The sequence below is a fragment of the Hypanus sabinus genome, chromosome 3, assembly GCF_030144855.1.
Source record: "Hypanus sabinus isolate sHypSab1 chromosome 3, sHypSab1.hap1, whole genome shotgun sequence".
NCBI classification, from domain to species: domain Eukaryota; kingdom Metazoa; phylum Chordata; class Chondrichthyes; order Myliobatiformes; family Dasyatidae; genus Hypanus; species Hypanus sabinus.
The window spans coordinates 68190293-68212049 of NC_082708.1; the positions used below are offsets into that span (position 1 = coordinate 68190293).

Here is a 21757-nt window from a genome sequence, read left to right on the forward strand (position 1 = left end):
CTTCTCTGTTTTCAAATCGCTGCTGATCAGATGGAGATTGTAGCAGATTCCCAATTCCCCTTCCAGCATTGATTGTTCAGAGTTTTAAGACGTTTAACATTCCATACTGAAAATCTGGATATTTGAAAATTATAAAAGGGCCTGAACAATTTCTGCCTAAAAGTTTAAAAAAGTTTACTTTAAAATAAAAAAAAACCTTTTATTTTCAGTTTAAGTTGATGGTATCTTGTTCCAACTTCCTAGGTTAAGAACGCAGTGGAAGCCGGTGCTAAAGGAATCATTCTTTTCTCTGACCCAGTTGATTATGGCGCACCAGGGGTGCTACCTTACCCAAGAGGCTGGAACCTCCCTGAGACTGGTGTTCAGCGTGGAAATGTATTGCTCACGAACGGAGCTGGAGATCCTCTAACTCCTGGATTTCCAGCTAATGGTATATACTACAGCAAGCAATTTTTATCCTTTGTGCAGAGTGTGACAGGTCACTTCGGTAACATGTTAACTCTCTATTTTCTTGAAGCAGATTATTTTAATTTGGCCTAGATTGATACCAGTGTATCGATACTTGTAAGTCTTCAGGTTTAAAGCATTGCTCTCTGTTCCAATTTGAACAAAAATTGTTTGATACTTGGTTCAAATTTTGCAAAACATTGAAATGAACAATATAAACCAACTTGTAAATTGTTGCAGTCAAGGAATTGAAGGCCTTCCTGCCCCTTCTGTGTTGGTTATGTAAGATGAGTTATTTTAATTCTAGTTGTTGTGACCATTGGAAAGTTACTTTCGGGAAGATTCTGAACAATACACATCAAAATGGTGAGATTCTTGAACAACTCTTACCTAATGAAGTGGGATTAAAATAGATTGAACTCTCAGACTATGACAGAACAGCAGAAATCACAACATAGAAACAGAGAAAATAGGTGCAGGAGTAGGCCATTCGGCCTACTTCAAGCCTGCACCGCCATTCAGTATGATCATGGCTTATCATCCAACTTAGAACCCTGTACCTGCTTTCTCTCCAAACCCCCTGATCCCTTTAGCCACAAGGGCCATATCTAACTCCCTCTTAAATATAGCCAATGAACTGGCCTCAACTGTTTCCTGTGGCAGAGAATTTCACAGATTCATCGCTCTCTGTGTAAAGAAGTTTTTCCTCATCTCAGTCCTAAAAGGCTTCCCCTTTATCCTTAAACTGTGACCCCTCATTCTGGACTCCCCCAACATCAGAAACAATCTTCCTGCATCCAACCTGTCCAATCCCTTTAGAATTTTATACGTTTCAATAAGATCCCCCCTCAATCTCCTAAATTCCAGTGAGTTTAAGCCTAGTCGATCCAGTCTTTCTTCATGTGAAAGTCCTGCCATCCCAGGAATCAATCTGGTGAACCTTCTTTGTACTCCCTCTATGACAAGGATGTTTTTCCTCAGATTAGGGGACCAAAACTGCACACAATACTCCAGCTGTGGTCTCACCAAGGCCTTGTACAACTGCAGTAGAACCTCCCTGCTCCTGTACTCGAATCCTCTTGCTATGAATGCTAACATACCATTTGCCTTTTTCACTGCCTGCTGTACCTGCATGCCTACTTTCAATGACTGTTGTACAAGGACACCTAGGTCTCGTTGTACCTCCCCTTTTCCTAATTGGCCACTATTCAGATAATAATCTGTTTCCCTGTTTTTGCAACCAAAGTGGATAACCTCACATTTATCCACATTAAATTGCATCTGCCATGAATTTGCCCACTTCCCTAACCTATCCAAGTCACCCTGCATCCTCTTAGCATCCTCCTCACAGCTAACACCGCCACCCAGCTTTGTGTCATCAGCAAACTTGGAGATGCTGCATTTAATTCCCTCATCTAAATCATTAATATATATTGTAAACAACTGGGGTCCCAGCACCGAGCCTTGCAGTACCCCGCTAGTCACTGCCTGCCATTCTGGAAATGTCCCGTTTACTCCCACTCTTTGCTTCCTGTCTGCTATCCACATCAATACCATACCCCCAGTACCGTGTGCTTTAAGTTTGCACACTAATCTCCTGTGTGGGACCTTGTCAAAAGCCTTTTGAAAATCCAAATATACCACATTCCCTATCCACTCTACTAGTTACATCTTCAAACAATTCTACAAGATTCATCAGAAATGATTTTCCTTTCACAAATCCATGCTGACTTTGTCTGATGATTTCACCTCTTTCCAAATGTGCTGTTATCACATCTTTGATAACTGACTCTAGCATTTTCCCCACCACCGATGTCAGGTCTATAATTCTCTGGTTTTTCTCTCCCTCCATTTTTAAAAAGTGGGGTTACATTAGCCACCCTCCAATCCTCAGGAGCTAATCCAGAATCTAAGGAGTTTTGAAAAATTATCACTAATGCATCCACTATTTCTTGGGCTACTTCCTAAAGCACTCTGGGATGTGCAGACCATTTGGCCCTGGGGATTTATCTGTCTTTAATCCCTTCAATTTATCTAACACCTCTTCCCTACTAACATGTATTTTCCTCAATTTTTCTGTCTCACTAGACACTTGGATCACTACAATATCCGGAAGATTATTTATGTCCTCCTTAGTGAAAGCAGAACCAAAGTAGTTATTCAATTGGTCTGCCATGTCCTTGTTCCCCATGGTCAATTCACTTGTTTCTGACTGTAAGGGACCTACATTTGTCTTAACCAATCTTTTTCTTTTCACATTATCTATAAAAGCTTTTACAGTCAGTTTTATGTTCCCTGCCAGCTTTCTCTCATAATCTTTTTTCCCTTTCCTAATTAATCCCTTTGTCCTCCTCTGCTGGACTCTGAATTTCTCCCAGTCCTCAGGTGTGCTGCTTTTTCTGGCTAATTTGTATGTTTCTTCTTTGGACTTGATTCTATCCCTAATTTCCCTTGTCTGCCGCGGGTGCACTACCTTACCTGGTTTATTCTTTTGCCAAACTGGGATGAACAATTGTTGTAGTTCATCCATGCGATCTTTAAATGCTTGCCATTGCATATCCACTGTCAACCCTTTAAGTATCATTTGCCAGTCTATCTTAGCTAGTTCATGTCTCGTACCTTCAAAGTTACCCTTCTTTAAGTTCAGAACCTTTGTTTCTGAATTAACTATGTCACTCTCCATCTTAATGAAGAATTCCACCATATTATAGTCACTCTTACCCAAGGGGCCTCGCACGACAAGATTACTTACTAACCCTTCCTCATTGCTCAATACCCAATCTAGAATGGCCTGTTCTCTAGTTGGTTCCTTGATATGTTGGTTCAGAAAACCATCCTGCATACATTCCAAGAAATCCTCTTCCTCAGCACCCTTACCAATTTGGTTCACCCAATCTATATGTAGATTGAAGACACCCATTATAACTACTGTTCCTTTATTGCATTCATTTCTAATTTCCTGTTTAATGCCATCCCCAACCTGACTAATACTGTTAGGTGGCCTGTACGCAACTCCCACCAGCGTTTTCTGCCCCTTAGTATTACGCAGCTCTACCCATATCAATTCCACATCCTCCAGGCTAATGTCCTTCATTTCTATTGTGTTAATCTCCTCTCTAACCAGCAATGCTACCCCACCTCCTTTTCTTTCCTGTCTATCTCTCCTGAATATTGAATATCCCTGGATGTTGAGCTCCCATCCTTGGTCACCCTGGAGCCATGTCTCTGTGATCCCAACTATATCATATTCATTAATAACTATCTGCACATTCAATTCATCCACCTTGTTATGAATGCTCCTTGCATTGACACACAAAGCCTCCAGGCTTGTTTTTACAACACTCTTAACCCTTATACAATTATGTTGAAAAGTGGCCCTTTTTGATTTTTGCCCTGGATTTGCCTGCCTGCCATTTTTACTTTTCACCTTACTACTTTTTGTTTCTACCCTCATTTTACACCCCTCTGTCTCTCTGCACTTGTTCCCATCCCCCTGCCACATTAGTTTAAATCCTCCTGCACAGCAGTAGCAAACGCTCCCCCTAGGACATTGGTTCCAGTCCAGCCCAGGTGTAGACCGTGCTGCTTGTACTGGTCCCACCTACCCCAGAAGGTCATGTTGTCAAAAATAATAATGGAAGTGATCTGATTTATTTGTTTGGAACTCATGGGGTTGAAATCTATCCATCACATGATTACACAAGATAAATGCAGAGAAGATGGCTCCAGAGCATCACGGCTCATCCTGAAAAACTGAACCCAATCTCCTCCTCCCCCCAACAGAGTTAAATTGCTCCCCTTTTTTTTACAGGGTTCGGTACAATGTTGAACAAAATTTGACTTTCCTGCCATTAACTTTCTCACCTTCCCTCTTTTTCTGCCACAGTCAAGAGGTTCCTCACACAACATTAGCTCAGTCTATTACATCAAAGAGAACTGGTAGTCATACTTAGCTGCAACAGATCCAATGGTCTTTGGTGGATTGGAACTATTTTAGGAGGACAAATTCACCTCAAATGTAAATTGGTTTATTCTGTCACGTATACTGAGATACAGTGGATTTATTTTCTTTATGCATGGCATCTGTACAGATCAGTGCCATCACATGCGTGCATAGAGGTAGTATCAGAGAAAGCAACAAAACAAAATAGAATGTTACAGTTACTGAGGGGGTGCAGTGCAGGCAGATAATAAGATGCAAGTTCATAATGAGGTAGATTGCATGGTCAGAAATTTAATTCTTATTGTACTAGGGGATCATTCAATATTCTTGTAACAGCAGGATAGAAGCCGGTGATGAATGCTTTCAAGTCTTTTTTATATCTTTTTGTCTGATCGGAGGGGGAAAGGAGAGAATGTATGGGGTGTGTGGGGTTTTGATTATGTTGGCTGCATACCAAGGCAGTGAGAAATGTAGACAGTGTATGGAAGGGAGGCTGGTTTCATGATACATTGAGCTGTGTTTACACCTTAGTGCATTTTCTTGGGTGATCACAGGTAGAGCAATTGCCATACTAAGCCAGGATGCATCTGGGTAGGATGATTTCTGTGACACATCTGTCAAAGTTGGTGAAGTTCAAATGGGACATGCCAAATTTCTTTAGCCTCCTGAGGAAGTAGAGGTGCTGGTGAGCTTTCTTGGCCATGGCATCTATGATTGGACCAGGACAGGTTATTGGTGATGATCATTCCTAGAAACCTGAAGCTCTTAACCTTTATGCTGTAGGCATCCCACCCTTCCCTGAAGTCAATGTCGAGTTCTTTTGTTTTCCTGACATTGATGGAAAAGTTTTTGTCAAGACATCATGCCTCCAGGATCTTTATCTCCTTCCTATACTTTGACTCATCGTTAAGTGAAATTGTGCCCACTACATGTGGTGATATTTGCAAATTTGTAGATGAGTTAGAGCAGAATCTGGCATTTGTGAGTGTACTTGGAGAATGGTACAGGGCAGAGGATGCAGTCCTGTGGGACACCAATGTTGAGGGTAATCCTAGTGGATGTCTTGCTGCCTATCTTTACTGGTTATGGTCTTTTAACTGCAACTTCAGGGATCCAGTTGCAAAGGGAGGTGTTGAGCCCAGATCTAGGAATTTGAACATGCGCTTGGTTGGAATTATAGTATTGAAGGTGGTGCTAAAGTCAATAAACAATAGTCTAAAGTATTGTATGTGTTCTTACTGTACAGCTGATCCTGTGATGCGTTTAGGGCCAGAGAATGGCAGTGGGTTGAGGTTTTCTGAGAGGTTGGAGTAAACACATGCCATTAACTGTCTCTCAAAGTACTTCATGTTGATGGATCAGTGCCACCAGGCGATAGTTGTTGAGGCACATTGCCTTATATAGTATTTCTTCTGTATCTGGATCATAGTGGACTTAATGAAGCAAGTGGAACCTTGGACTGATGTAAGGAGAGACAAAAATGTATGTAAATATTCCCCAGCTACTTGGTCTACATAGAGTCGAAGGACATAGCCAAGGACATCATCTGGGCCAGTTTGCTTTCACTAGAGAATAGACTTGATGTTTGCAGTGGTCACTGTGGGTATAGGTGCACTGAAAACTGTCATGGAGGGTAGTAACATTCCATTCCCCTTCTGTTCTAAATGTGATAAGCTCATCAGGAAGGGACGTGCTGCCCTCAGCAATGCTGCCTGATTTTATTTTGTAGCCTGTTATGGCATGTAGGCCCTGCTACAACTGATGACTACTCTTGGACTTGACTTTGGATTGGCAATGCTTTTTGGCATCCACAATAGTTTTGCAGACACAGCATCTTGATATCTTGTGTAGGCCAGGGTCAGTTGATTTCAATGTCACAGTTCTGGATTTCAGTGGATCTCCCATTTCATCCATTGTTTCCAGTTTGGCAACACTCAGATTGAGCTGTCTTGGTACATATTTTCTCCATACTATCCATGATGGTACTGACATTATCATCCAGGTTGGCACTCCTTTCCCAAAGATCCCAATAATTCCAATGTGCAAACTAATTCTTGTCCCTTAATTTATTCAAGATGCATGACCTCTTCATGGATGTCTTAGAGTTATACAAGCATAGAAACAAGACCTTAGGCCCACCATGTCTACGGCATCCATAATGTACCTATCCACACTGGTCCCTAACCTACTATTCCTCGGTAATTTAAGTAGTCATCCAGATGATGATTTAAGCATTGTAAGAGTATCAGTCTTCACTAATTTCCTAAGTATGCATTCCAGATTGCAAGCATCTTCTGAAAGGAAAATAAGAATTCTTCCTTATGTCCCCTCTAAAACTCTTCCTCTAAACTCGTACGTTTTGGAATTGGGCACCTCCAAAATGCTTACTTTCTTCTTATCAATGCTGTCTATGCTGTTCCTACTTGAGTAAACCTCTTTAGGTATCCCCCCAAGCCTCCTCCAAGGAAAGCATCCCAGGCAAGTTTCTGTGACCTTTTTATTCACCTTCTAGGGTACAATTACATTACTCCTATGGTGTGATGACCAGAACTGCAAACAGTACTCCAGACATGGTTAACCATTGTTATAAAGTTCAACCAGGGCCTCCTGTCTCTTCTGCCTTCTGTCTCTTAGATTCCAGTGCTGCCACCTTCATAACTTGTACACCTTAGCCCTTTGTTCCTCAATGCTTCCATAACCACTGGTTTATTGTATGTGTCCTTATTTAACCAAAATGTATCACATTACACTTATCAGGATTAAACATCAGCCATAAAGCAAGGAGATAATGCTGAGCCCTTATAAGACAGCAGTCAGGCCGCACGGAGTATTGGCAACAGTTTTGGGCCCCATATCTTGGAAAGGATTTAGAGAGAATTTAGAGGAGGTTCACGAGGATGATTCCATGATTTAAAGGGTTAACATAGGAGTGTTTGGCAGCTTTGGGCTTGTACTCACTGGAATTTAGAAGGATGCAGGGGGATCTTTTTGAAACCTACCAAATATTGAACTGACTAGATAGGGTAGATGTGGAGAGGATGTTTCCTTTGCTGGGGGTATCCAGAACTAAAGGGCACAGCATCAGAATTGAGGGGCAACCTTTTAGAACAGAGGTAAGGAGGAATATTTTTAACCAGAGTAGTGAATCTGTGGAATGCTCTGCCACTGACTGCAGTGATGGCCAAGTCTGTGGGTATATTCAAAGCAGAAGTTGATAGTTTCCTGATTGGTCAGGGCATCAAAGGATATGACAAGAAGGCAGGGTTATAGGGCTCAGTGGGATCCGGGATCAGCCAAGGTGGAATGGTGGAGCAGGCTTGATGGACTGAATAGCCTGATTCTGCTGTGTCTTATGGTCTAAACTTACAAGTTGGTCACTGCCACTCTGTAACTAAGATTATCCTTTTTTTTAATCAACAGCAGTTTTTCATATTTAACAGAAGGATGACCAGAATGAGAGTAAGACTGATCAGGAATGAAAGAGGAAGTGTTTGTGTGGAGTCAATGGTGGTGGGGAGGGCCATAATGGATACTTTGCTTCAGTATTTACCTGTGAGAGGGACCCTGATGAATGTGAGGACTGCGTAAAACTGGCTGATATACTGGAACATAGTGATGTTTAAAACAGCATGTTCTCAAACTTTTGAAAAACTTTATGATAGATAATGCTTGGAAAGGATATGCAGTACCCCACGTTACTACAGCAATTGAGGGAAGAGATTGCTGAACCTTTGGTAATGATCTCTACATCTTAACTGAGCACAGGAATTGTACCAGAAGATTGGTGGCATATGTTATTCCTTTGTTCAAGAAACTGGGATCTATAGATGAGTGAGGTTGAATTAATGTGGGCAAATGGAGAAGATTCTTAAAGTCAGGAGTTACGAACATTTACAGAACCAATTAGGATTAGTCAGCATGTCTTTGTGAAGAGCAGGTTGTACCTCTTGATTTCTTCAAGGAAGTGCCAAAACAAATTGATGAAGGTAGAGCAGTGAATGGAGTGTATGGATTTTAGAAAAAGAATTTGACAAGGTTCCCCATCATAGACTCATTCAAAAAGTCAGGGGGTACGAGAACTTTGGTTGAGTGGATTCAGAATTGGCTTGCCCACAGAAGTCAGAACATTTTAGTATATTGAAGGTATTCTGCCTGGAGTTTGGTAACCAATGGTGTTCTGCAGGGAACTATTCTGGTACCCCTGCTCTCAGTGACTTTGATAAATGACTTGGATGAGGAAATAGAAAGTGTATTAGTAAGTCTACAAATGATATGAAGATTGGTGGTGTTGTGGATAGTGCAGATCTTTGTTGAAGGGTAAAACAGGATATTGATATGACGCAGAGCTGGGCAGAGAAGAGACAGATGGAGTTCAATCCAGTAAAGTGTGAAGTGATACACTTTGGAAGGCTGAAGTTGAAGACAGAGTACAGGGTTAATGGCAGGACTCAGCAGTGCAGAGAAGTAGGGATCTTGTCCACATCCATAGATACTGTAAAGTTGCTATGCACTGTAAATTGACTAGATGGCCAGGAAGGCACATGGTGTATTGGCCTGCATTAGCCAGGGGATTGAATGCAAGAGTTGCAAGGTAATGTTGTCGCTCTATAAAATTCTGATTAGGCCACACTTGGAGAATTGTGTTCAGCTCTGGTCACCTCATTTTAGATAGGAAGGATGTGGAAGCTTTAGACAGAGGACAGGGGTTAACCAGGTGCTGCATGAACTAGAGAGCATGTTTTATGAGGGTAGGTTGAGCGACCTAAAGCTTTTCTCTTTGGGCAGAAGGAGGATGAAAAGTTCTTTTGTAGAGTTGTGTAAGATGATAAGAGGCATAGATAGAGTGGACAACCATCACTATTTTCCCAAGGTTTAATATGAGTGAACGTAATTTTAAAAGGTGATCTGAAGGAACGTATAGGAGGGATATCAGAGGTAGGATTTTTACAGAGTTGTGGATGCATGGAATGTGCTTCCAAGGGTTGTCATAGAAGCAACTACATTAGGGGCATTTATGAGACTCTCAGACAAATGGATGAAAGAAAAAATGGAGATTTATGTGGGAGGGAAGTTAGATTGATCTTGAAGCAGGTTGAAAGTTTAGCCTATACTATACTGTACTGCTGTTTTCTATCTAGAGGTGATGAGGGTGAGCATGAAAGACCAAATACAAAGTTTTTTCTAATAGTATGGAAGGTAATTGGTTATAGAATACTGGACAATCAGTCATTGTAATAACATTTAAAATTGTATCTGTTTCAGATAAATACAACAAAGAGCATTGGTGAACAAATTTTGCTGAAGATGTACTACTCAAGCACTATTTCTAACTCTATCCATCACTTTAATGATTGAGTGTGAGCTGCTAGAATAGCAATTATATGCATTGAGTTTTGCAGATAGGAAATCTCTGGTCAATTTTCCACAAAGTTAGATGCAGGAGTAATAGTAATCTAGAAGTGACAATTCTATTTTAAGAAATTTATGTTACCAGTTAGTTTCACCACTGGGTAGATGCTGGATTGTTGTATAAACCCGATTTATTTACCAAAGTGAAATACATTGTTTGCGCTAAGGATGTGCCCAGAGCAGCCCTTGAGTGTTGCATATGCCCACAGTGATTAGCCGGAGGGGTTGTGCTCCAGTCACAGGTACGAGGAGGAACCTGAGAACTGTTGTCTGGTCTCTGTAAGGTGGAGTTCTGAGTACCAGACCACAACAGCACCACCCTTGTTTGTGGGTTTGATGAGGTGAGGATGGAGTGCATGAGGGACGTTGTTAACTCAGGGAGGTTGAATATCTGCAAAGACCATTGGAGGCTAGAGATGCCCTGTTCTGAGGCTGGAAGTGTGAGTGTGAGTAAGTAAAGGGGCTTGTTTTGCTCCTGTTGCTTTGCTGCTTTGCTGTTTGTTGTGTTATGTGTTGTTCTGCCGAACACTATTGGCATCAGAATGCGTAGTGACACTTGTGGGCTGTGCCCAGCACATGCTTGGACTGTGTTGGCTGTCAACACGTGCCACTTTTCGATGTACGTGTGATAAATAAATGAATCTGAAGTTGCAACAGCTGTAGGGAATTTAAAGGTGAAAAGATGGTATAAGGCCAAATGTGGGTATCCAAGAGGAAAGGAGATGGTGAGAAAAGCTCATCTATTAAGTCTAGAGATGGGTAATGACTCCTTGCGAATGGACTTGGAATACGTTGAGGTGTGGGTACATGGGCTGAGGCTGGGCCTCAGAAAAAGGTAATTGGAGGGAGAGTGTAGGAAGCCAGAGTGGGATGCTGAGGGAAAGGGTACCTTGGGCAGAAGAGAAGGGGAAAGGGTGGTGTTGGGACTTGTGGTCGGATGTAAGGTCAGAGGAGGATGGATGTTATGGTGAGAATGGCAGAGGGGAAGAAGGACAGTGTCCCTGTAGAGCATTGGTAACGTGGAACTGGGCAAGGTTTTAATCTTCTGTTAAGAACTGCTTATTGAAAGAGTAAATCCAGCAGAGAATGAAGAATTTTGGACTCTGGTGCATTAAAGATTAATGTAAGTGAGTGTTTTTTCTTCAGGATAGGCTTGGTGGGCCAAAGGCCTGTTTCTGTCTTGTATACCCATGAATTTATATTAAAAGAAGCTACTGTTTTTACCAAAGTAAGGTGATAATGATTGAAGATGTATGAAGATTAAAATCTTGCATGGAGAAAACAGATTTTATAAGCGACAGATTTATCTGTTGGCAAAAATCACATTTCCTTCTTTTGAAGCAACAATATTGACACTAGAGATATGAATGTTACAATGCTTCCTGCCTGAACATTTACTGCCATGTCTATTATGAACAAGTACCATATGTAGAATTTCTAGGCCAGTTGAACAGTAGAGGTCATAAAACATATGGACTGCTCTTCCAGTGTGGAGATGCTTTGAAACAAATGAAGGAAAAGAAAACAAATTGCTGATCATAGCAAGAAATAGAATTTTTTAAAAATTACTTAAGAATGCAAGAAATTAAATAGGAAATAAATCACATTAAAAACCAACCATGTATGGCATCTTGATTTAAGGTGATAGTGAAAGTGGTGTACTTGATGAATGTGTATTTTCAGGATATATATGACAACGTAATATAAATGATTTTGAAGCAGAATTGATTTTAAAGGTAATAGTTGAATGGTAGTAGAATGGCTACAAAAGTAATTAAGGGACAGGGAGTAGAGAGCTGTGATATCAGATTGGAGGAACATAATGAAGTCCTCCAGGGATTGGCACTAGCACTAAACTTTCTGGATAATTACCTAGACTGGAGTATTGAGGTAATCATATTGAAATATGCAGATAACAGATGAACTGAAAGCTTGGTAAACCCTGAGGAGAATATTAACTGGTTCTGGGGAGGTAAAGATTGAGGAAATAGGCATTTGAAGAGGAACACTAATTTCAGTTGAAAAACAGAATTTTAAAGAGGATGCAAGAAAAGCCTGGAGGTGCGTGATTGCGGACATTTGTGATGCACCATCAATAACTCTCGGAGACGGGAGGTGAACGATAGGCTTTTATTAGCAGCAAAATGGAGCACGGCATCTCGGAGACTGAGGGAGGAGCAGTGCCTCCAATCGCCTTTATACAGGGGTCTGTGGGAGGAGCCACAGGAGCAGCCAGCAGAGGGGCGTGTCCAGACAGGTATACATAGTCTACCACAACTTGTTAGGCCGTTCAACTTCAACATGCCTACTCCGCCGTTCAGTCAGATCCTAGCGGATCTTTTACCTGAGCACAACTTTCCTGCATGAACACCATATCACTTGATTCCCCTAATATCCAGAATCCATTACTTTTCTAAACTTGATTATTTTTAATGCAAATGAAATCAAGAATGTAAACTTAAAGTTGACAAAATCATATTAAAATATTTAGTTTTCCCTTTGGTTTGAATCCACTCGAAGTCCTTTCTTTAAAAGTCTTTTGGATAAGAATTTGTCAACCTCCTTGTATAATAATGGAAACCGCGGCTGTTGCTATTTGTATGATTGATTTGAAGTATGTTACATTAAGAACTTTATGTAAAAATGGATGCTTAAGAAATCACAAAAATATTTCCGTTGTCAATAATAAATTGCTGAAAATGAACTCAATGTAGATTCATGCTTTTTCAAACTAAAAGTTTCTCTTATAATAGATTTGATTCTTTTCCCACCTCCCCCACAGAATATGCCTTCAGATTGGATGAAGCTGTTGGTCTTCCAAACATCCCTGTTCATCCTATTGGCTATCGAGATGCAGAAAAGTTGTTGCAGTAAGTTCTCTGAAAATTCTTATAAATTTGGTTTCAAATTTTCACTATAAGGATAGGATTTTAGCTGATGGATTTCCCGGTTAATAGAGTTAATCATGACACCAATAGGTATTTTTGTCATTCAGATACTGCTTTTTCTATATCAGTAGCAACCAATGCATGTAATTGTAAAATAATTGAACAATGTTTTTGCATGCTTCTAAGCAATTTGTATTAACTATTGTATCCATTGAAATCAAATTTTGTCTCAAAGTATGTTCCAAAGCTATGAGAGATGCTGTCGTTGACATCTTTTTCTTTTATTTTCAAATGTTTTTATTATTATTATCCAAAATAACAAGAGTACATCAAAGTAGGTAACACTTACAATGTCTCAATGGAAAAGAAAACAGTGTTTTAAAGATTGAAAAATATGGTGACACAAAAAAAGAAAAAAAAAACACCTACTAAAGCAAAGTGAGAGGAAAAATAAAGAACCCATTAGGTGTTCAACCCTGGAGCCATGCGTCATACAAAAAATTTCTAAAGATAAACATCAAACCACCAGCAAAAAAATATTGTACCAAAATTTATAATTAGATCGTGGAGGAAATCTATCAATTAACTCAAATGGTAGTAACGAGCAAACGAACCCAATCTTTTCTCAAAATCAAACATACGTTTGACTTCTAGAAAAACCCTACTTCCAAAACTGTTCCAGTATAGAACAAGACCAAAACATGTGTCAGTGTAGCTGTCTCAGTTTTACATCAATCACAATAACTTATCAACATTAGGAAAGATTTTAGACAATCTCTCCTTTGTCAAATAGTAACAATTTTAAATTGAATCAGTGAATGACTAGCACAAATCGAAGAATAGTTAACTAACTTCAGAATCTGCATCCAGTCCTCTTGTCATAAAAGTCAAATTAAGTTCCTTTTCCCAATCTTGTTTAATCTTAAATAAAGGATGTTTATCCCATTGTAATAATAAATTATAAATTCTTCTGATGGAACTCTTCATCAAAGGGTTCATACTCATAATAGTATCTAACAGGTCAGCATCCAATATGTAAGGAAAATTACTTAAATATTTTTGTAAGAAATATCTAACTTGAAGGTATTGTATAAGGTGTGAAAATGAAAGAGAATATTTATCAACTAATTGTTCAAAAGACATTAGTCTATCTTCTTTAAATAGATTCCAAAAAGAATTAATACCTTTATTTTACCAAAGTAAAAAAAATCAATCACTCAAAGAAGGCTTAAAAAATAATTTCAATAAATTTAAACTACAAAGTTTAAATTTTTTAAGATTGAAAAAATTACAGAACTGGAGCCAAATTTGAAAAGAATACTTAATCAAGGTATAAATTTAGATTAGCAACTTTAGCTAATTGTATAGGTAGAGCAGCTCCCAGTAACGAGGTTAGATAAAACTGTTTCACAGCTTTCAATTCCAAATCTACCCAAATTGACTGCTCATTCTTATCAATCCAGTGTAACCAAAAGGACAAAAGGACATAGTAACAACCCAGTAATACATTCTTAAATTAGGCAAAGCAAGACCTCCATCCTTTTTCAATTTTTGTAAGTGACATTTACTAATTCTTGGTCTTTTATCATTCCAAGTAAAAGATGAGATAATAGAATCAATTCGATCAAAAGAACTTCTTAGTCAAAAAAAAAGGGATATTCTGAAATAAATATAAAAATTTTGGTAAAATCTTTTTTTTCTTTTTTTTTTCTATAGAAATGTATAGATTTTTGTTTTGCAGACAAGAAAAGAATTCATGCAAGTTCAGAAGTTTTTCAAGTAGCCTACCTAGGTCATACTTGCAGCTGGAAATTGAGTGTTGTAGTTCTCTGAATTGCATCATGCTAACACTTCAAATGATGATATTCTTTGGGGTGTCTTAACATCCATCAAAGCTATCAGATAAATGAGCATTCTTTTTGTATTTTATTTCTTCATGAAATCACTTTGGGTATATAATCATGCCCGCTGATAGACATTGATGATAAACAGTTGATGAAAAAAGACAGGAGATGGCCTTGACCATATGCAGATTTTGTTAAGTTTATTTATGGAATGTAACACTGACAAAGCCAGTTTTTAGCAAGCAATCCCTATGATCTCAAACTATCTGGAAGCTATTCAGGGTCAGAGTGCATGAAATATTATGATTAATCCTAACTGACTGAGTCCGCCAGAAAGTACAGAAGCCATGTACAGTTGTGGCACTTTTCAAGCCAGGAATGTTAAATATTTTCAAGGAGGCTTTCAGAACAACTTTGAAGTGTTTCATCTGAGCTCCTACTAATCTCTTGTCATAGTAGAAACCTGGTATTGAAGTAATACAGACTGCCTAGACATTGATAACTTGTACTTTGGTTATGATAATGCCAGTGAGTGTCAAAAGTGTATGGTTAGAGTGTCTCTGGATGCCAGAAATTTGGGTAACTCAAATGCTGTTTGCCTCTTATCAGCTGATTCTTTAATATTACTATTTGGGTTTTAGTGAACCTAATTCTACAATTGTCAATAAATGCCCCCATTTCTGAACTTTAGGATGGAAGGTTATTAATTAGCCAGCAGAAGAGTACTGGGCCTTGGACACTGTCCCTAAGAAACTCCCTGCAGAAATCTTTTGAGGCTGAAATGAACTGGGGCTCCTTTTTCTGCACTTGATTAAATACTACAGTACCTTGATGCTCAGAGCAATCACTCCCACCTTGCTTTAGAAATACAGCTCTTTTTACGTGTTTACACCCAGTCGCAACATCGTATGAAGCTAAGTGTTCCCATGAAACCAAAACTGAGCATTAGTAAGTATCACTTAACATCATGGTCAATGACACAATCCATGGCCTTGGACTGTAATTAGATGGATCTTGTTTGCCTTGTTATTATCTTTTGATTTCACATACACAGGCATTGTCAAAAGTGCTGGGGCAATATAACTGATTAATTTCCATTCTTTCAAGATGAGAATATTTCATTATGGATCAAAAATAGTTCCTCAACTCCAGCATACAGTGGGTGAAGTAGCAGAATTGGAGATATCATGTCTCATGTCAGCTTGGCAATATCAAGAAGAAGACTTGGGTAGATGCTAAAGTGCTAAGAAGGAGCAAAAGAAACATCAGGGCAAAAGGGATAAAGTGAGACTAAGCTGGTAGTTAACATAAAAGGGATTCCCAAGTTATTCCAAAGATGTAAAAGAGAGGAGATGCCAGCCAATCAGGATCAAAATGGAGGCCTTCTGGTAAAGGGCAAAGGTCCTAAATGAGAGTCTGTTTTTCTGGGATAAAGAGCTTATCAAAGTCACAGTAAGCAGAATATATTGGGATACTAAATACGGATAAGGAGGAAATGCTAGCAAGTGTAGAGTCAGTTTCAATGTCATCTCCTCTTAGGCATAAGAAGACTTGCCACAGTGAGGTGGGAGGTGTAATGGGCTGGTTTGATCAGACCCAACAATTCGAGTGTCCAGGAGATGTAAGAAGTGACAAGCACAACAAAGTAACTTAAGCCTAACTTATTACAACAAAATAGAAAGCTCAAATAAACCACACAAAGCATAGCACATCACAAACATTTCTGGGTTCACAATCTTTGTCACCACATAATTGTTGCTGTTGGGGAAACTTTGATTTCTGACTCACTCGTGAAACCCTTGGGCCCTGGACACTGATTGCGATCCCGTTCTGGGTAAAATCCAAAGAAAATATGAAAAAGCAGCCCAATATATTTACAAGCTTCACAAGGCAGACACTCAGAAACAGACAAACTCTTTGGTCTTTTGTCTTCATACAGCCTGTTTTTTTTTCAAATGCTTCCTGTGTCCATTAATGCAGTCCTTATAAATTAATTAGACATTTTAATGGTCACTCCTTGTTAACACGAAGCACACAACGTTCCCAGTGTCCAGACACATAACATTCCTTGAGCTTACAGAAGGGCATTAATGTTTCCATACAGTATAAGCGATAAGTCAGAAGAAAGAATCCAGCTACAAACAGACATTTAGTCTCTAATAGATCTACAATGTTTACTCTACAGACCTCACATGCTGTGAGTTAAGTTGTCATTTGACCTGACAAACATTCATTCATTGTTTTACAAAAACTAACATGGCACAGGATGTGGTGTGCTCCTTCCACTGCTTTTGCTGGCCTTGGACATGCAGTTCTCAGTGCCCATCCGAAAAGTTCCTTCTCTATTTTGATCATAGTTTATCAGCCAAGAATTTGCACACATTGATTCAGATTCCGAATGGTTTATTGTCATGTACACCAGAGTGCAATAAAATTCCTTGTTTGCATAAAGCTCTGAGTATGCACTATGCATGGTACTACTAGATACAACAATAATAAATACAGTGATGGGTGCAAAGTGTTGGAATGGTGTAAAGTATATTACTGCAAACTGATGTAGTCCAAAAACAAGTACTAAAGTGACAGGAACTGAGAAAGGTAAAATTAAGGATTGGAGAACATCGCAGTACTACCAAAATAGGGAAGTGAAAGAGATGATTGGTTCAGAGGTCTGATAGCAATGGTGAAAAAGATGTTCATGAGTCAGGTTGTCCAGGTTTTCAAATCCATGTATCTTGTCCTAGAATTTAGAAGAGAGTAAAGGGAATTTCCAGGGGAAATCTCCATCTTCAACAGGATCCCACCAACAAGCACATTTTCTCTCCCCCGCCCCACCTCCACTTTCTGCTTTCCGCAGGGATCACTCCCTACGCGACTCCCTTGTCCATTCATCCCTCCTCACTGATCTCCCTCCTGGCACTTATCCTTGCAAGCGGATCAAGTGCTACACCTGCCCCTACACCACCTCCCTCACTACCATTCAGGTCCATAAATGGTCCTTCCAGGTGAGGCAACACTTCACCTGTGAATCTGTTGGGTCATATACTGAGTCTGGTGCTCCAGGTGTGGCCTTCTGTGTATTGATGAGACCTGACATAGATTGGGAGACTGCTTCGATGAGCACCTATGCTCTGTCCACCAGAAAAAGCAGGATCTCCCAGTGGCCACCCATTTTAATTCCACTTCCTATTCCTATTCCAACATGTCTATCCATGGCCTCCTCCACTGTCATGATGAAGCCACACTCAGGTTGGAAGAACAACACCTTATATTTTGTCTTGGTATCCTCCAATCTGATGGCACGAACATGAATTTCTCAAACTTCTGGTAATGCCCACCCCCTTTTTCCCTCTCTCATCTTATATGCTTGCCCGCTCATTGCCTCCCTTTCATGTTCCTCCCCCTTTACTTTCTTCCACAGCCTTCTGTCCTCTTCTATCAGATTCCCCCTTCTCCAGCCCTATATCTTTCACCAATCAACTTTCCAGCTCTTTACTTCATTCCTCCCCCTCAGGTTTCACCTATCACCTTGTGTTTCTCTCTCCCCTCCCCCCACCTTTTAAATCTATTCCTCAGCTTTTTTCTCCATTCCTGCTGAAGGGTCTCAGCCTGAAATGTCAAGTGTACTCTTTACTATAGATGCTGCCTGGCCTGCTGAGCTCATTCAGCATTTTGTGTATGTTGCTAGGATTTCCAGCATCTGCAGATTTTCTTTTGTTTGGAATTTCCAGGGTGGCTGCTTCTCAACTCCAGTGATCTGGTGTTGATTTTGATGTCCAGCGCTGGCTGTGGGGTGTCTGCACCACCAGGTGACTGTGGGTTTCCCTTTGACACTTTTCTTCTAAGTCCCAAACATGTGCTAGTTGATTGGCAGATTGCCCCTAGTGCAGGTAAACTGTTTTGTTGTAATGAAGTTAATTAAATTGCTCAAGCTTTGAGGTGTCTGAAATGAGGAGTGCATGACTCAGAAGTTTGTAGAAGGGCAGTAATTATGCCAGGTTTGAGGTCTTATTCTTCAATCACTAATTCATTTGTCCCCAGACAGGGCTGCTGCACAGAAGGTAATAGTGAAGTTCATCATCAACACCTCCCTTGTAAGAAGTGGCTTTAGTAGATGTAAAATGGTCACTGTTTCCCAAACACAAGGAAATCTGCAGATGCTGGAAATTCAAGCAACACACACAAAATGCTGGTGGAAAGCATCGGGCCAGGCAGCATCTATAGGAAGAAGCACAGTCGATGTTTCGGGCCGAGACAAGGGTGGAGACGAAATGTTGACTGTGCTTCTTCCTATAGATGCTGCCTGGCCTGCTGCATTCCACCAGCATTTTGTGTGTGTTGCCACTGTTTCCCAAGCTCTTAATGTTAGCTTAAATATTTTCATTAGAGATGTGTGGTTAGTTGGAGTGGGGGTTGATGTGAAAGTATTATGCAGTGTGGGCAGAATGCCCGATGTGATTCTGCAGTTAGTTTATTGTAATGCTAACTATATATGTAATGCTTCATAATGCTAAAGTGAACAGGTCTGTGTTGACTTGAGCTTGGCCTGTGGGTTTGAATTTTGCTTGCCTGCAGCATTCAATGACCTTAGTTCCTCAGTGAGTACTTTTTTGCAGTCCTTGACTCTGCAGTCGCTGGAACTGAGAAACAACAACATGACTGCCGTGTTATTTTGATGCCAGGTTTCATCATGGGAGGACCAAGGAAACACTTAAGAGATAGATGTGAGATGTCATACTAAAAAATGAGAGTAGTGTCACGGTGATGACAGTCTTGCTGGATTCCACTTTGCATTGAAATTAGGTCAGTTGTCCTCTGGGTTAAGGTCAGGGCTTCATGTCATCTTGTAAAAGACAAAGTCGGAACTTATTTTTGAGGACAGCCATACATGAGGATTCTCCCCAGTTCCTCTTGATTGACAGTTGAAGGTATTTGTAAGATCAGAAAAAAGACTGATTGAAACCATTCTGGCAAATTTGTTGTTTTTGAGTCTTCTGTCCATTTTGTCTCTTCATGAATCGAATTTTCACTGATTCAGGGAGCAGCTCTTTGGTCAGTCAGTCAAAGCAGTTGGAAAGAACACTTGTAGTAACTTTTGCTGCAGTAGTCAGCAAGGAGCAATTGGATTTATTATTTTTCATGCTCATGACGATGGTTGTGATTACAGCATCTCTGATGACCTTTGGTGTGTCCTTTACCCAGAAGGGGAGAGGATACTGAGAATTTGTGTCAGAGTCAGCACACTCATTTCTGAACTTTAGTTTCAGAAGACTTGATACTTTTAAAAGGATCTTTCAATCTCTTGTTGGCCTGAAATGGCAGCAAGACTGCTCATAGATGAATGGAAACGACTGAGTTTTGGCTGAGCAGTTTTCAAGCATGTTCTTTCTTGCTGACTTCGCTGGTCTCTGTTTTCAATAAACTCTCTCCATTTCTGTGGGTCCTTAGGAGACTGCCCAGTACCACAGGGAAGATGTGCAAGTGTTAGAAGTGGCTCAGATAAGATTTACTGGAATTGATTCAACAGTATTGGGTTCATTCATCTGGAGAGACTGGGCAAACTGGGATTGTGCTTCCTTGGAAGAGAAAATGCTGAGAAGGAATTTGTTAGGGTTTATATCTGTGGGAGGTTTAGAAAGAGCAAATAAAGACTGGCTGTTTTCGATAGTTAAATTATACTCCTGGATAAAGACAATGTAATTGGTAGAAGCAGCAGAGGCTTCATTTGAATTAGAGTGCTTTTATAGAACAGATACTTGGGGTTTAGAATCTTTTGACTGATAGGGAATGGAATTGGATTCCATTGGAGACTTCGAGAGAAGTGGCTAAGTATTTGAAAGAGAAAATACTGTGTGGAACTTGTGGAATGGAAGGAGAGAGACTGTAAAATAGCTACTCATTTAACTGAATAATCCCTTGCTGAGTGGGCTTTGAGTTATGCAATGGATTTGTTTTAAAACAATTATATAAGCGGCTATTTCAAATTCATTACTTGCTCTTCTTAACAGACACATGGCAGGATTTCAAGCCCCCCCTGAATGGAAAGGACAACTGAATGTTTCTTACAATATTGGACCTGGCTTCAAGGACAGTTACTCCTCACAGTAGGTTGATGTATATGGTGGATAGAGGCACGGACTGAAGCCTTCATGTGATCAGTAACATTTTATCTTGGCCTCTCCTAATTTTAGTATATTGTGAAAATGTTTGTATGTTACCTCTGCATTGAGGAGCTCAAATCCCAGGGTGTTGTATTTCTTAATATTAATAATTTTAAAAGAGGAGTAAGCAAAAATACATCCTATGGGCAATTTGTATTTAAAGGAAGTAAAACTGATCTCATCAGCAGCCTCAGCACCAAATCCCAGGCCATAACTCCTCCCTTGCCTGCACAGTCCCTGGAGAGGAGGGTCTGGACCGCAATTTAAACCAGGACCACATGCACAGTGGCTGTTGTGACCAAGTACCTTGGTGGTAATTGAATTTTGATGGAGCGGGACACCACATAAACCCCAGTTCAGCCACCATAATCAGGCCTCTCTTCTTCAGCCCGGTGGTCATTTAAGCCCTCATCTAACTCAGCATTTCAAGCTTTCCATCTCCTCCCTCCCTCTGAGCCATGCCACCCAGCAATCCTAATTTAATCCCAGCCTAATCACGCAACAATTTACAATTTGGGCAGGTAGGGCTCATCAGCCTTGGATAGCAGCCCACCGAGGAGAAGAAAGGAACCGGGGTCCCTAAGGCAGTTTGATGTTGTTTCCAACTTCACTCTGGCAACCTCTGGTGCCAAGCTGTATCGGTGCTTGGCCTTCCCTTGGACGACTTCAGTGATGTGTAGAGCGAGAATGTGCTGTGTGGACAACAGCCAGTTCTTCAAATCTTCCCACCCAGACTTGCGCCCTGGAGAGGACACAGTCCACCAGAGGTGCAAACCCATGATCCCCAGGATCAACAGCTGCCTATTACCTATTACTACCTAATCACGGAACAATTTGCAATGACCAATTAACCTACCAACCAATACGTCTTTTGACTGTGGGAGGAAACTGGAGCACTCAGAGGAAACCCACGTGATCATAGGGAGAACGTACAAATTCCTTACAGACAGCAGACGGAATCAAACCCAGGTCACTGGTACTGTAAAGTGTTATGCTAACCACTACTGTGCTGCCCTTTTCTAGGACCAAGCCTTGCTCATCTATCATTCTAACCTTGCTAGCCAA

The 21757-nt window shown here is 40.3% G+C and overlaps 1 protein-coding gene across 2 annotated transcripts in view; it reads left to right on the forward strand.

Moving 5' to 3' along the window:
- Positions 1 to 21757, forward strand: part of naalad2 (N-acetylated alpha-linked acidic dipeptidase 2) — a 110827-nt gene that overhangs the window by 35527 nt on the left and 53543 nt on the right. For both annotated transcript variants that reach the window (XM_059964601.1, XM_059964602.1), the window contains exons 6-8: positions 244 to 430; positions 12582 to 12669; positions 20540 to 20635. In XM_059964601.1, coding sequence (XP_059820584.1) covers positions 244 to 430; positions 12582 to 12669; positions 20540 to 20635 — 371 coding nt within the window. The remainder of the gene's footprint in view (positions 1 to 243; positions 431 to 12581; positions 12670 to 20539; positions 20636 to 21757) is intronic.